Source organism: Talpa europaea, assembly GCF_964194135.1.
Source record: "Talpa europaea genome assembly, chromosome: 14".
In the NCBI taxonomy this organism is placed as follows: Eukaryota; Metazoa; Chordata; class Mammalia; order Eulipotyphla; family Talpidae; genus Talpa; species Talpa europaea.
The window spans coordinates 14,680,152-14,694,860 of record NC_140082.1 but is presented as its reverse complement, the minus strand read 5'-3'; the positions used below and the strand labels follow the sequence as shown (position 1 = coordinate 14,694,860).

The window sequence follows — 14,709 nt, the reverse complement described above, 5'->3', positions numbered from 1 at the left end:
TCCTGCCCTTTTGGAACCCCAGTTTAATGAGGGAGTCAGCAAGGATGCAATGGGGTCTCTTAGTGGGCTCTTCCAGAGGCTGTGCCTGCCCCCTGGCCACATCTGGGTCAGCCAGTTCTCTGGAGGGGGCTGTGCGCTGGCCCCAGGGGAGAGTGTCACTGCAGCAGAGCATCAGCAGGTGGGAGTTTCTAATTGCTACCCAGGACCTCTCAGCCCCCCCTAGAGAATCCTTAATTAGACACCCCCACTAGAGCAGCAGCCTTGGAGTGAGCTGCCTCTCAGACCTCACTGAGAGGGTGGACAGAAAGTGGCCAGGCCCTGAAGAGGCACCTCAGGACTTGGAAATAACTCGCCCCTCCTTTTGTGTTTCCTGCAGAAAAGCTGAGGGTGGGACAGGGACAGGTCCTGCGGACTGGACCTCGCCAGACAATGTAAGTGAGGTCGAAGCCCCAGAGGGTGGCTGAGGGGAGGGGTGACTGCCTCCGGGTTCTCACCTGCCTCCATCTGAGAGTTCCGCAGAGCTAGCCTGCCCCTTCCAACAGCAGCGTGCCAGTGGTGGCTGACTAGATCCAAGGGACTGCAGGGTCGGAGGTCACGGCGAGGTCTGGAGTCCCCAGAGAATGCTCTGGTCCTTGCTGATGTATGCACCCTGCTTCTCTGGCAGATGCTAGATGGTGCTTCATTTGTGCCCAAGGAACCCCCCAAAATCAAGAGGCGTGTCCGCATCCCTGACAAGCCCAACTACAGTCTTAATCTCTGGAGCATCATGAAGAACTGCATCGGCCGGGAGCTCTCCAAAATCCCCATGCCGGTAGGCGGCTCGGGCGGCGCGGCCTGGGTGGGTGGTCAGTGAGGGGGTTTTCCTGTGCGTGGATAGGATCCTGTGCGTGGATGGGGAGTGGCGGCCTGTGTGAAGTACAAGCAGCCCCAGGTGTCATCTTTCTAATGGCACCCGAGTGGTATGTAAGTCACTGAATCATGTTCATGTTCACTGCCACTGCAAACCCCCCACCTCAAGCAGAGGCCTCAGGCAATGAGGGAAGGAGCTGGGGAGGGAATCTACATTCATCAGAGATGTGGGGAACCCTAGGGTACCCCTGGATCTGATGTGGCCTCACGATGTCCCGGTGTCCCGACCTCACCGAAGAGCTCCAGGATGGGGCTGAGTGTGTGGCTCGGCAGGCCCTCCTCCATGCCGGGGGCCGCCCCTGGAGCCCTCCCCGGAGACATCACTCAGCAGGCTGAGGGCAGAGCTGCCCCCTCATGCTGCCAAGCCACAATGGCTTCGCCACAGAGGAAGAGTTTGGGGGCTCCAGGCCAGACCTAGTTTCACGTGTGACCCGTGTCCCTTCCTGTGTCTGGCCTGTGTCCACAAAGTGGAGAAAGTAGCAGCTCCCCTGCCAGCGTCTGGGAGGAGGAAGGAGAGAGCACATGGAGTCCTGCCTGACGGCTGGGCCCAGTGTCAGAGGGGAAAGCAGCCTGGCCCTTCTGTGCCAAAGACGGGGATCCTCCATGGAGCCCGGATAGAAGACGGGCTTAATAGCTCAGAACATGAAGGACCTACCGCGTCAGCCACGCATCCAGTCACTCACTAGTGTTAAGCTCCAGTGCTGAACAAGCCCGCGCCCTGGACCGCGTGGCGTTTCCAGCCTAGGAGAGGAGCCTGACGAGGAACGCAGTGCAGGTGGACACGATACAGCACGTCAGCAGTCATGCGGGCTGCGGAGGAAACTGAGGCAGGAGGGGCTGGGCGGCGTGGGTGGGGGGCTGTGGTTTTAGACTAGACCCCCCCACAGGAGCTTCGCCCTGAAGGGCCTTCTGATTGGTGTGTCCCTGAGCATCTGAGGAAAGCAAGGGTGCTCTGCCGACCCAGGTGTGCGGGGAGCAGCAGTCTCGGCTCGGCCTCACAGGTGGGCAGCCCGCTGACCCTGGGTCCTGACCACCTACCCACCCCCACTAGGTCAACTTTAACGAGCCCCTGTCCATGCTCCAGCGGCTGACGGAGGACCTGGAGTACCACCACCTGCTGGACAAGGCGGTGCACTGCACCAACCCGGTGGAGCAGATGTGCCTGGTGGCGGCCTTCTCCGTGTCCTCCTACTCCACCACCGTGCACCGCATCGCCAAGCCATTCAACCCCATGCTAGGGGAGACCTTTGAGCTGGACCGCCTTGATGACATGGGCCTGCGCTCCATCTGCGAGCAGGTGAGGCCCACTCACACTCCAGCCAAGCTGCTCCCGATAGGCCCAGGGACTGGAGCAAGATGGATGGGATATGGCCTCTCAAAGGGCCGCCATGCCAAGGTCCAGTCAGGGAGCTGCCGCAGGGACATGTCCAGGGGCACGCTATCCCAGGTGGCAGTGAGAGCCACTGTTGGCACCGTGGAACAGAGGTGGAGAGATGCTTATAGGGCACTACTGGGGAGTCTGGGTGGGCTGGAACTCGGGTCACCACTGAGCTAGAAGGCAGCCGGTAGGGAGGAGCTTATGCCCTGCAGGGCCCTGGTTAATGACAGCAGAGGTCAGGCGTTCGGGAGCTGGGGTCAGCTCACCTCCATTTTCTCCACCCCTTCTCCATGGCGTCCCTGCTGAGATGTGTATTCTCCCCATGGGCAGAACCAAAGCTAGGCACAGGGCCTGGGTGCCTCAGGAGTGGTCTCTGAACCCTGAATCCTGGAGTCTTTGTCTGAAAAGAAGCTGTTCTGCTGGTGCCTGACTGCTAAGGGGAGGGCTCGAGTGGGTGGCGCTGCATGAAGGTGTCCAGGATAGAATTTCAGGCTGGGCATCTGGTGTGCTGTGTGCCAGGCACTGCTCTGGATCCTGGCATTGAGCTCACCAAGCAGGTGGCTCAGAGTCTGGTGGTCAGTTTCAAAGGCAGGCACCCCTGGAAAGAGGGTGCAGTGGCCAGGCCAGGGGAGGTGGGCCGTCAGAGTGTGGGTCTGTGGAAGGTAGAGCCACTGGGTTTGCTGATGTCCTGGGTATTGGGGTGAGCAGTGGAGGGAAGGAGACAAGGGAAGATGGTAAGTGTGGCCCGGGGGTTCTCGGCCTGAACTGGGTGAATGCATGTCTTCAGTCAGCAGCGCTGACAGGTGCCATGATGGCCAGATGCGGTCGGTGCCGATGGTAAAGTCGGCCGCAAAGTGAGCAGATGAGGTGTCTGTGTCTGTGTATGGGGGGTGGGGCATGAGGGAAGATGACTGTGTATGTTGGATGTTTCTGGCTCTTTTAGAAAAGGGGTGGTCAACGAGCAGTTTGGCTGATGCAGAGAAGGAGAAAGGGGTGAGATGGACAGAAAGGCAGTGGGGGCAGCCTGTGAACTCTAGCTTTATGTGGGAGGTGGTCACAGCAGGATGAAGGAAGCATGACACCCCGGCTTGTCTTATGGGGTCCCCCGGCTACGGGGAAGAGTGGCGCACAGGGAACACAGGTGGAGCAGGGAGGCCAGGAGTGGCTTCTGTTCCCATGCACTGTGGCCTGGGGAGGTGGGGGGTGTGAGAAGGGGCTGATGCTAGGTACATCTTGAAGGAATAACAGCCAGGATCTGCTAAGGAGTTGAGGAACTTAAGAAGTGCCATGGATGACTCCAGAGCTTTTGGTGTGAGCAGTTGGGAAGATTAGATCTGCCTGAGAAAAGAACTGTGGCACAGACCTCAGAGAAAGGTCACCACTGAGTTTGCCAGTAGTGGTGGGTATGGCACTGACATTGGGCACCGCACCTATTGCTAGGAGCACTGGGTGAGTTTCTGAGATGGAGGAAGCAAGTGTGTGTGGGGGGCTACTCGTGACAATGGCAGGGACAGCATGAGCTCTGATCCAGTCAGTCTGAGAAGCCATCTGAGTAGAGGTGTTCAGTGAGCAGCTGGGGTACATGGCTACAGTTCAGGGCAGGAGGCTGAGGCAGAAGCTCAGTGGAGTCTATGAGAGAGCAACCAGGCCCCTAAGAGAGTGAGGCGGCTAGGCCCCAGGACCCTGAGACTAGAGGGGCATCGTGGAGATGAGGAAGAACAGACAATGGAAAGTTGGTGGGGGTTCCTGGCAGGTGAGACGTTGGCCAGGGAGAGGAAGTGGCTGTGAGAGGAAAGGGCAGAGGTACGGAGCTCCCAGAGTGCATGGGCAGAGCTAGCTGCATCACCATCAGAGCCCCAGACAGGGACACCCATGTGGACTTCCACCCTGGAGCCAGGCTGGTGGGGATGCAGAGCCTAATTCTGCCCTTCAGTTAAAATGGCTTCCCTAGTCTGGGCTTCCTTAGTATAACACGGCACAGAAACCTACCCCTTTGCAGGCATGTGCGAAGGTTAACTAGAAAGTGGGCACAAAAGTCCTCTGTAAAGCAGAACCCTTCACTTTATCTGCCCTCTGTGTAGCCTGTCACAGTCCATCCTTGAGGTTCAGGCTTCATGGTCACCCCCATTTCACAGTCCCAAGAGTCAGGCACAGAGACACAGTCCTCATCCCACACCCACAGCGGGTTAAGGCAGGCCCAGGAAGCCACCCAGCTGCCCCACTGCCTTCCACCTGCTTTTCTGCTGAGGACACGGCCCTCCCTGGGGCCTGCCTTGGGCCCATGGTGCCCAGAGGAGCAGCCGGGTCACTCCTAGGGACACAGAGCTGTGTGTACTGGGTACGGAATAGCAGGCCTGGGCCCGTGCCCAGCAGATACTCATGTCCTGTGGGTCTGGTCTAGGTGAGCCACCACCCACCATCAGCCGCACACTATGTGTTCTCCAAGAATGGCTGGAGCCTGTGGCAGGAGATCACCATCTCCAGCAAGTTCCGGGGGAAATACCTCTCCATCATGCCGCTAGGTGAGCTGGGGCTCTGTATTCTCCTAAAGCAAAAAGACATTCTGGGTAAGGGTCCTCTGGGTGACCAACCCAAAAGCCAGCCTGGGGCCTCCAAGAGTGACATCAGTCTCCTGGCAGGTCTGCTCCCCCACCTCCCTCGGGCTTCCTGGCTGCCTCACTGGCCTGTGCCCTGGCCTCTAGTCTGCATGAACACTGCTTCTGGCACTCTTCTGGGGCTATGGGCAGGCTGGCTGGGGCCCAACCTGGCAGACCAAAACTCACCCCATATCTGGCCTCCAGGTGCCATCCACTTAGAATTCCAGACCAGTGGGAATCACTATGTGTGGAGGAAGAGCACCTCGACTGTGCATAACATCATTGTGGGCAAGCTCTGGATTGACCAGGTCAGGGGGTGACCTCAGGGAGGGGCCTTACAGCTTAGGATTAGCCATTGACCACTGCCCTCCTCCTCCAGACAGGGGACATCGAGATCGTGAACCATAAGACCATGGACCGATGCCAGCTAAAGTTCTTGCCCTACAGCTACTTCTCCAAAGATGTAGCCCGGAAGGTAAGCAAGGCCACCTCCCAGAGACTCGGGGCCTGGAGAGGCACGCGCCTATGCCGGCCCTGCTCATGTCCACAGGTGACAGGCGTGGTGAGTGACAACCAGGGTAAGGCTCACTACGTGCTGTCAGGCTCGTGGGATGAACAGATGGAGTGCGCCAAGATTGTGCAGAGCAGCCCAAGCAGCCCCAACATGGAAGGGAAGCAGAAGACAGTGTACCAGACGCTGCCAGCCAAGCTGCTGTGGAAGAAGTACCCACTGCCGTGAGTGGGGCTATGAAGGGCGTCCATGGGCTGAGTGGGGGAAAGAGCAGGAGGGAGAGGGAAAGGAGAAGAGGAGGCAAGTGGGCAGGCAGGGGATCCTTATGGGCCAGGCAGGAGTGAGCAGCAGGTATAGGAGGTTAGGGGGCCCTAGCCCCATACAGGCGGACAAGTGTTATGTGGCTGACACCCCAGCACAGACACCTAACGGTAAAGGAGCTGTGACACTGGGAGATGGCAGAAAGTCCTATGCAGAAACTTTAGACAGGCTGACAGCTAAATGTGAAAATAACTGGAAGAAACAGAAAGCTATAAAACCAGGCCAAGCAGATTCCAAAGAGTGAAACAGAAAATATGCATAGGAAAAATAAAAGAAGAAGAAGAAATGATTTTTAAAAAAACCCCTGCAGATAAAGAGATAAAACATGGAAAAGACAAGAAGTTAGAATTTGAAAAGGCTACCCCTGCACCCCAGGGAGAGACTCGGAGCAGCCTCCCCAGCAGCCCTGCGCTCCTGCCAGAGGGCAGAATCTGGGTAAGACCCCCAACACAGCCCCTGCTCAGCAAGCATGAGGCAGGTCTAGCACAGTTCCAGGCCTGGAAAGAAAGAGACCACATCTGACAAGAAAACAAGAATTTTCCACACCTACAGTGAAACTGTTAAAGCTAACCCAAAAAGAAAATATTAAGCAGTCAGATTTTTAAAAGGCATTGCTTTCCAAGGAACAGCACACTGAGGAACTCTCTGCTCATCCACAATAATAGGAGCTTAAAAACAATCAAATGAGGGGCCTCCCCGGTGGCACAGTGGTTGAGCGCTGGGTTGCAAAGCTGCCGGCGACCGCGGCGCCGGTTCGATCCCCGGCTGCTCCCCGGCCACCGGAGGAGGGTCCCACATGGCGCGCAGACCTCTCCTGCCGCCCGCTGCTCCCCTCAGCAGTGTGCTTCGGTCTTTCTGCCTGCTCTGCTCCCCGCTCTGGCTCTGGTGAATTCTCTCACCCTCCAAACAAATAAATAAAACATGCCTCTATTAAAAAAAAAAAACATTAAAAAAAAAACCAATCAAATGAGATCTTCCATGTGCAGAAAGACTCACCACCAAGGAGGGCCTCCCTGGTGGCGCAGCGGGTAGAGCACAGCGCTGTGAAGCTGTCTGCAGCCTCTGCAGTGCCAGTCGATTCCCGGCAAGCCAGGGAGATACCCACATGGTGGGGCAGACCTCTCCTGTCTCACCCGCCCACTGCTCCCCTCAGCAGTGTATTTCAGTCCATCTGCATGTTCTGTTCCCCACTCTGTCTCTGGTGAATCCTCTTACACCCCGGACCACTGGCTTGTACCCCAGTTCTTGTATAAAAATAAATAAAACTTTAAAAAAAAGAAAAACTCACCGCCAGCCTAGAATTATACACTCAGCAAGAATATCTTTCAAGAGAAAGATATTTTCACACACCTGCACTAACAGAGGTACTCTGGTAGAAGGAAACTGATGCCAGGTGGAAAATTGGAGGTGTATGACTGAATAACAAAAACTATGTGAAGCTAAGCAAACACTGAAAAACAAGAATAATAATGTCTTTGGGGGTTTAAAATCTAAAGCACTGAGTTAAAATAGGACCCCACAATTGCAAACATCAGAAGAGGGATAAACGGGGAAAGCTGCCTCAGTGTCCTCAAGCCACCCAAAAGAAGGGTCGAGATTTGACTATATGAAGCCTGCAGATGTACTCCTAAAGAAATCACTAAAATAATACATTTAATTGGAATCCTAGAAGGAAAGGAAGGGAATAAAAGTGGAGGAGAAATAGGTAAAGAAATAAAGGAGATAAATTTCCCAAAATAAAAATGTTGAGATAAAAACCTCAGCTTGAAAGGACCTGTAGCATACCAAAGACAAGAGGTAAAGAAAAACTTTCACCTAGACCTTGCTAGGCTGAAAATTAAGAATACCAGAGAATGCTAATAGCTTCCAGGGAGGAGTAAAAGAAGATTTCAGTCAAGGATGAAGAATCAGATTGACATAAGCTTTTTCAGAGCCATCAGCCATGAAGAAAATGAAACTGGAAAGTACATATTTCTACCCAGTCAAGCTATCAAATAGGAGAGTATGATTTGGAAAAAAAAATGTCTCCAGCTTCAGAAGGTGAGCTACAGAAAAATCCAAGAAAATAGTACTTATAACACAGAGGGGAAAATCCAGCAAATGCTGTAAAAGACGCACAAAGTAAAAGGTGGTCTTAAAATAATTATTGAGACCAAAGGAAAAGAGAAAATATTCTCATAATACAGAATTTTAAATGTGGGTAATGGTAACATGACGGTATTCGGTGAGTTAGAGAAGGACACCAAGGGATATGAAGGAATGCTAAATGCTTATTAGAAGGAACAGACATATATAAGATTTTAAAAACAATTAAGATCAAAAAGAAAAATTGGAGGGCCTCCCCTGGTGGCGCAGCGGTTGAGCGCTGGGCTGCGAGGCTGCCCGCAGCCTCTGCAGCGCCTGTTCGTTCCCCGGCTGCCAGCGAGGGTCCCACAAAAAAAAAAAAAAAAGAAAAAAGAAAGAAAAATTGGAACAAATACCAACAGTAAGAGAAGAGGACCCACCACAGCCCACCCGCTGGGCACCCTGGTGTCCAGCGCCTACTTCCAGCCGTTGCCACCACACCCAGTTGAAGGGGAGGCAGAGGGAGACAGAGCCAAGGTGACGGACAAGCCACCGAAGAGATCCACAGCTTACCTGCTAACCCTGCTCCCCCACCCCCAAAGCCAGAGCGCAAGCCTAAAAACGCCTCTGCAAAGATGGGGGAGAAGGGGCCCAACAGAAGAAAGGGTAAAGCTGAAGCTGGCCGGGACAGAATAACCCTGCAGGAAATGGGAACACCAAACACCAGGCCCGGAGAGCCAAGTAGAATGCGTGCATTTTTGATAACTACTTTTGTTGACTGTTTTGAAATAACAGTTTTTATCAAGTGCCCTAAAATGCAAAAAAAAAAAAAAAAGAAGACAAACAAAAAAAACCCAGTAAATTAACACAGAAAAAGGTTCAAGCATAATAGATATATAAATATGTATTTTATACATACTACATATACATGTATAAATATGTATGCATAATACATACCTACAAATGCAATTCAACAATTAAAAAGTAAAATACTGCCTGGATTTTTAAAACTCCAGATAGATGCACTTTCTAAGATATCCAAAAGATTTGTAAAGTTTGAAAGTAAAGGACATATCATAAAAATATTAACCAAAAAGGTAAAGCTATATTTAATAACAGGTAAAACAAATTTGACAACAAATGCATTATTTAGGGCCAAAAGAATTGCTATATAATGATAAAAGGTTGAGTTCTTCAAAAAGATGTAATAGTTTCAAATACTATGCATGTAATAGAATAGCCTCAAAAATGTACAAAATACTTAATTGGTAGTAAAACACTTAAAGTGATAGTTGATACATTAATCACACACTGGCAGGTTTCCATGTATCCCTCTCACTTATTGATAGGTCAGGTGGGAGGGGGAATAAAACAGCAAGGATATAAAGGAGAGTGAAATGACACAGGATATACACATACTTATGGGTGCAACAACCACAGAACTTTTGCCCTGCTATGCCTGGAATGTATGCAAAAATCAGTGATGTACTAAACGCTAAAGAAAGCCTCAACCAAGTTACAGAATAGCAAGCAGACCCATAACCTATTTATTACAAGGTACTTAAGTTAGAAGTTAAGGACAGTGGGGAAAAGTTTTGAGTTGCTAAATAACTCATGAGTATAATAACAAATTAGAATAAAAAGTACTAGAACTGAATGATAATGAAAATACATCAAAACTGGCTGGAATGATAATGAAAAGATATTAAAACAAAGGCAATGTTTCAAAAGGAAATGTGCTGCCCTAAGTAGTATATAAGTTCATTAATTTTGTTTTTCTCTGAGTTTCCTTTCTAATAAATTAGAGAATATTCAACATACAAACCTAAACAAAGTAGAAAATATTCTTTAAAAATAAGGACAGGGGCCTCCCTGGTAGCACAAGGGGTTAAGCACAGCACTATGAAGCTGTCCACAACTACTGCAGTGCAAGTTTGATCCCTGGCCAGGGAGCTACCCACATGGTGCAGCAGACCTCTCCTGTCTCACCCGCTGCTCCCCTCAGCAGTGTATTTCAGACAGTCCGCCTGTTCTGCTCCCCACTCTGTCTCTGGTGAATCCTCTCACCCCCCTGCACCTCACCCAGCTCTTGTATGCATAAATCAATAAAATCTTAAAAATAAATAAAAATACATAAAGACCTTCAAAATCAATTAATAAATCAAAAATATTCCAGTGGGGAAAAAATGGCAAGAGTCATGAACAAGAATTTCAGAGAAGAAACTTGGCCGGTCCTCATAGAACTGACCGGTATTGTGGTGGACAGGGTAATGCAAATTAAAGCATAATGGGATACATTCATTTGATTTGGATAAAGTGAAAATATCAAGTGTTGAAGGAGATATGGGTCCACAACATCACGCACACATTGCTAGTGGGAGTGTGAAAAGTGATGCAACCAAGCTGGAGAGCAATATGGTCTTACCTCTAAAGAAGAGCATCACAGGGTACAGCCCAGGAATTCCACTTCTAAGTATACCCAAGGGAAACTCTGCAAGTGTACAATAGGAAACATGCATCAGATTATCCCAAAGCAAAGATTTGGAAACAACCCACATTTTGGGGAGGAAATCAGTGTGGTATGTTCACATAAGGACTAGTGTATGGTAGTTGAAATAAATGAACCACAGCAACATGCAACAACATAGCTAGATCTTAATGTAATACTAAGTAAAAAAACAAGTCCCAGAAGGCTATGTACATCATGAGATTCTTTTTATACAGCTAAAAACAAGTATATACACTTAAGACTAACTGTAAAGTTGCAATAAAATTATATTAAAATGGAAAGCAAGGGACTAGTGAACCCAGGAGTCTTGCTGATGGCTACCTGAGCAGGGGGTGGCTGGTGACAATGGTTAAACATGGAACTGTATTTGTTATCAGGATTCTACCTTCTGTTTAGAGTGGCACATTTGTAAATCAAAGGCAATGTAAGGACCAAAAGAGAGGGAGGCCTCCCTCGTGGCACAAGGGGTTAAGGCTCAACACCATGAAGCTATGGGCAGCCACTGCAGCACGAGTTGCATCCCTACCCCTCCCCACCAGGTGACCCAGATGGAACAGCAGACCTCTCCTGTCTCACCAGCTGCTCCCCTCAGAAGTGCATTTCAATGGATCTGCCTGTTCTGCTCCCCACTCTGTCTCTGGTGAATCCTCTTACCCTCCCATACCTCTGACCTACAACCCAGCTCTTGTATGCATAAATAAATCAATCTTAAAAAAAAAAAAAGGAACCATGGGAGAGGGTATCATGTACCAAGGATTATGACTAATCTAAAGCTGTGCACCTGAGGTCCAAACAAAGGAGCAAAACAAGAAAAAGCAAGATTCTAATCCAACATATCAATAATTATATTAAGTGTTCCTATTAAAAGAGGGATAACGTTTCAGGCAAATTTTTAAAAATCCAAATATATGTGGTTTAAAAGAGAGGCATTGAAATAAGAAAATAAAGATGGAAATTAAAAGATGGAAAGAGAGGTGTCAATAGAAATACAAGTCAAACAGAAGCTGCTGCAGCTAGATTTAAAGACATACTTTAAAATGAAAAAACTGTCCCTAGGAGGGACATGAAGATTAAGGTTTAGTTTACCAGGAGAAAGTTTGAAATTTGAACTCTATAGTAACATAGGTCCAAAATCATATACAAAGATGGTAGGAATATAAGGAGAATGGACTAATTTACAACGTAAGTGGGAAATTCTAACTTCTCTTAGTAATGAAAAGAGGCAAAAAATAAATACGTGTGCCTCCCCGGTGGCGCAGCGGTTGAGCTCTGGGTTGCGAAGCTGCCCGCGGCCTCTGCAGCGCCGGTTCGATCCCCGGCTGGCTCCCCGGCCACCGGAGGAGGGTCCCACATGGCGCGCAGACCTCTCCTGCCGCCCGCTGCTCCCCTCAGCAGTGTGCTTCGGTCCTTCTGCCTGCTCTGCTCCCCGCTCTGGCTCTGGTGAATTCTCTCACCCTCCCGCGCTTCTGACTGTACCCAGGGCTTGTATAAACAAAACAAAACAAACAAACAAACAAATAAATAAATAAATAAAACATGCCTCTATTAAAAAAAAAAAAATACGCTAAGTTTGAACAACAGGACCTACTTCCCAGGTGGGGAACTTGTTGCGCATTCTACAAATGTGGAAAGCACACTGTCTTGTTACACATGGGACATTTGCAAAAATTGACCAAATACTGGGCCATAAAGGAAATTTCAAAGAACTGAAATTTTACCAAGTCCACTGTTTACTCCAAGGCAATTATACTAGAAATAAAGTTGACAAGATATTTGCGCACTTAAATAAAATTTCCAGCTAATCCATAGGTCAAAGCAGATATGGATATTAGAAAATATAACTGTGTAATAATGAAAATAACACATCAAGATTGTGGGAGATTCAGCTACTGCAGTAGTTGGGGAAAATATGTAGCCTTAAAATGCACAAATTAGAAAAAGAAAAAAAGCTGAAAGACAGTGAGCTAAGCATCCATCTCAAGAAGTTATAAAAAGGACAGTAAACTCCAACAAAGGAGAAGGAAGGATATAAAAGCAGTATCGATAACGCAGAACCAGCTAAAAGTGACAGAATCGAGAGTTTCTTCTTCAACCAATGAAGAAAAAGGGACCACCTCTCCCAGGACTATTCAGAATCAAGAGAAAGCACGGGCCACCTCCCTCACCAGCAAAAAGGACATGCTAAAGAGGATATTATAAAATAACTTTATGCTGACGAATTTGAAAAACTGGAAGAATTATGCCAATTCCCAGACAAGTTGAAAGTGGCAAAATATGGGGTTGGTGGGGGTGAGGTGCAGGAGGTAACTGCAGGAGGGATGCCAGCAGCTAGGTTTTCCGGGGTCACTGGATGGACACAGGGAGGGACTAGGGAGCCAGGGGCGAGGAGGTGCTGGTGGCTCACAGCACCCCCTTCGCAGGGAGAACGCTGAGAACATGTACTACTTCTCGGAGCTGGCCCTGACCCTCAACGAGCAGGAGGACGGTGTGGCGCCCACCGACAGCCGCCTGCGGCCCGACCAGCGGCTCATGGAGAAGGGGCACTGGGACCAGGCCAACATGGAGAAGCAGAGGCTGGAGGAGAAGCAGCGCCTGTCGAGGCGCCGCCGGCTGGAGGCCTGCGCTCGGGGCTGCAGCGGCTCAGAGGACGGTGAGGCTGAGGAGAATTTGGGGTGCCCTCATGGAGGGGGTAGGAGAGGGACGGGGTGGGATGGGGCCAGGGAGGTGTCCCTGGGTACGAAGAATGGGTTCCAGGGGACGGGAGTGAGGCGGACAAGCGGAGGCCGATAGCCCACTGCTCGCTCGCTGTGCCCACCAGCAGAAAAGGAGGTCGATATGTACATGCCGCTGTGGTTCGAGAAGAGGCTGGACCCACTGACCGGGGAGATGGCCTGCATGTACAAGGGCGGCTACTGGGAGGCCAAGGAGAGGCAGGATTGGCACATGTGCCCCAACATCTTCTGAGTGATACCCGCTCCTGCAAATACAGGCTCCTGCACAGCCTGGTCCACCTTTTCTTTAATGCATTCAATTTAGTACTCAGTGGCCCTCCCCCCTACACTTACCTGCCCCCTCCCTTTTTAACATTTTTTTGTGGGCTCCCACCTTGGAAAGAGGAAGTGCTGACCCAGGTTCTCTCCAGCCCCCCAGGTGCCCCATGTCACCTGAGCCCCTTCATTTATAGACTTGGGCTCCATCTGGACCCTACCTCCCAGTTACAACTCAGGCAGGCTGGCAGGGCCACGGGCTGCCCATGTCACCAGCCCCCACCCAGGGAGGAACTGGCCCCTCCTAGGGAGCTGCTTTTGACTTTTTTAGAAAATAATCTCCATTTCTTTCCAGCCAAGATGTTTTAGTAAATATTTTTTAGTACAACACTTAGCAGAAAACTTTCTAAGTGTGCTTTCTTGCCACAAAAGTGTCCTGGCAAAAGCCCCTTCTTTTTAAGACATCAGGAAACCAGCCAGACCCCTTGAGTTGGGAGTATTTTCTAGCTCAACTTAGCAAGCCCCACTCCCATCCCCTTTGTATCTAAGTTGCCTGTCCCCAGGAGCCCAGAAAAGCCCACAGAAAAGGGAACAGGAGCCCCACGCTGGCCCCTGAGAGCACAAGTCAGTTGTTCCTGGAGCTGTAATCCCACCCACCACTAGGGAGGGAGGGAAGCTGAAGAGGCCCCATGTGACTTTGAGGGCAAGAGCCCCTTGCCTAGCTGGGCAGCCCCAGAGACCAGAAAGGGCAGGGGGGCAGGGCCTGCAGGTGCTCTCCACCCCGGAACCAGGCCCCAAATCAGCAATAATGAATAAACTCTTGGCTCATCCTGGGCTGGTGCAGAGACCCAGTGTTCCGCCTCAGCCGGCTCTGGGGTTCTCTATCTTAGCACCCCTTGAACTCTTTATTTGCCTGATTTATATATATGACATATAAATATATATAAAATAACTATTTTGCTTAAATTTCTATGGTCTGTGGAAGTTAAAAAATGATGAAGACAGGGTGCTCCTGTCTGAGTTTGGCCCTCCTGTCAGCTGTGCCCTGCCCTCTCCTCAGACCTTCTCCCAGTGGCTTCAGCCAACAGTGGGGGGACTGGGCTCTAAGAAATACAGTGAGGAGCAACCTCTGAGCCAGTGGATGGTACTCATAACCAACTCAGTGGTAGAAGGTGGAGCTATCCAGCCCCCGCCCCGAACCCGGCCGCCCCATATCACCTGGATATGGGGCTCAGCTAAAACTGCTGAGCTTTGGGTAGTTAAAACTGCTGGGGCTTTAGCAGTTAAAATGCTGGTGAGGAGGGATGTCTGTGGAAAAGCCACTGGCTTGCCACATACAGCCTCGGTTCGGACCCCAGTCCCTGCTCAGTGGACACTATCTGGGGTAGGGCAGACGGCATCTGGCCACATGCCAGCCTACAAATTCTGTCTCT

At 50.4% G+C, this 14,709-nt stretch overlaps 1 protein-coding gene across 4 annotated transcripts in view; it reads left to right on the top strand.

Moving 5' to 3' along the window:
- Positions 1 to 13,366, top strand: part of OSBP2 (oxysterol binding protein 2) — a gene marked incomplete at its 5' end in the record, with an annotated part of 105,742 nt that extends 92,376 nt beyond the window's left edge. For 2 of the 4 annotated variants that reach the window (XM_084253865.1, XM_084253867.1), the window contains 9 exons: positions 377 to 431; positions 665 to 811; positions 1,961 to 2,206; positions 4,689 to 4,809; positions 5,089 to 5,192; positions 5,264 to 5,359; positions 5,435 to 5,619; positions 12,710 to 12,939; positions 13,108 to 13,366. In XM_084253865.1, coding sequence (XP_084109991.1) covers positions 377 to 431; positions 665 to 811; positions 1,961 to 2,206; positions 4,689 to 4,809; positions 5,089 to 5,192; positions 5,264 to 5,359; positions 5,435 to 5,619; positions 12,710 to 12,939; positions 13,108 to 13,253 — 1,330 coding nt within the window. In that variant the 3' untranslated portion in view covers positions 13,254 to 13,366. Of the gene's footprint in view, positions 1 to 376; positions 441 to 664; positions 812 to 1,960; positions 2,207 to 4,688; positions 4,810 to 5,088; positions 5,193 to 5,263; positions 5,360 to 5,434; positions 5,620 to 12,709; positions 12,940 to 13,107 lie in introns of all 4 variants that reach the window. The other 2 variants (XM_084253866.1, XM_084253864.1) reach the window with 2 other exon arrangements.
- Positions 13,367 to 14,709: the final 1,343 nt, after the last annotated feature.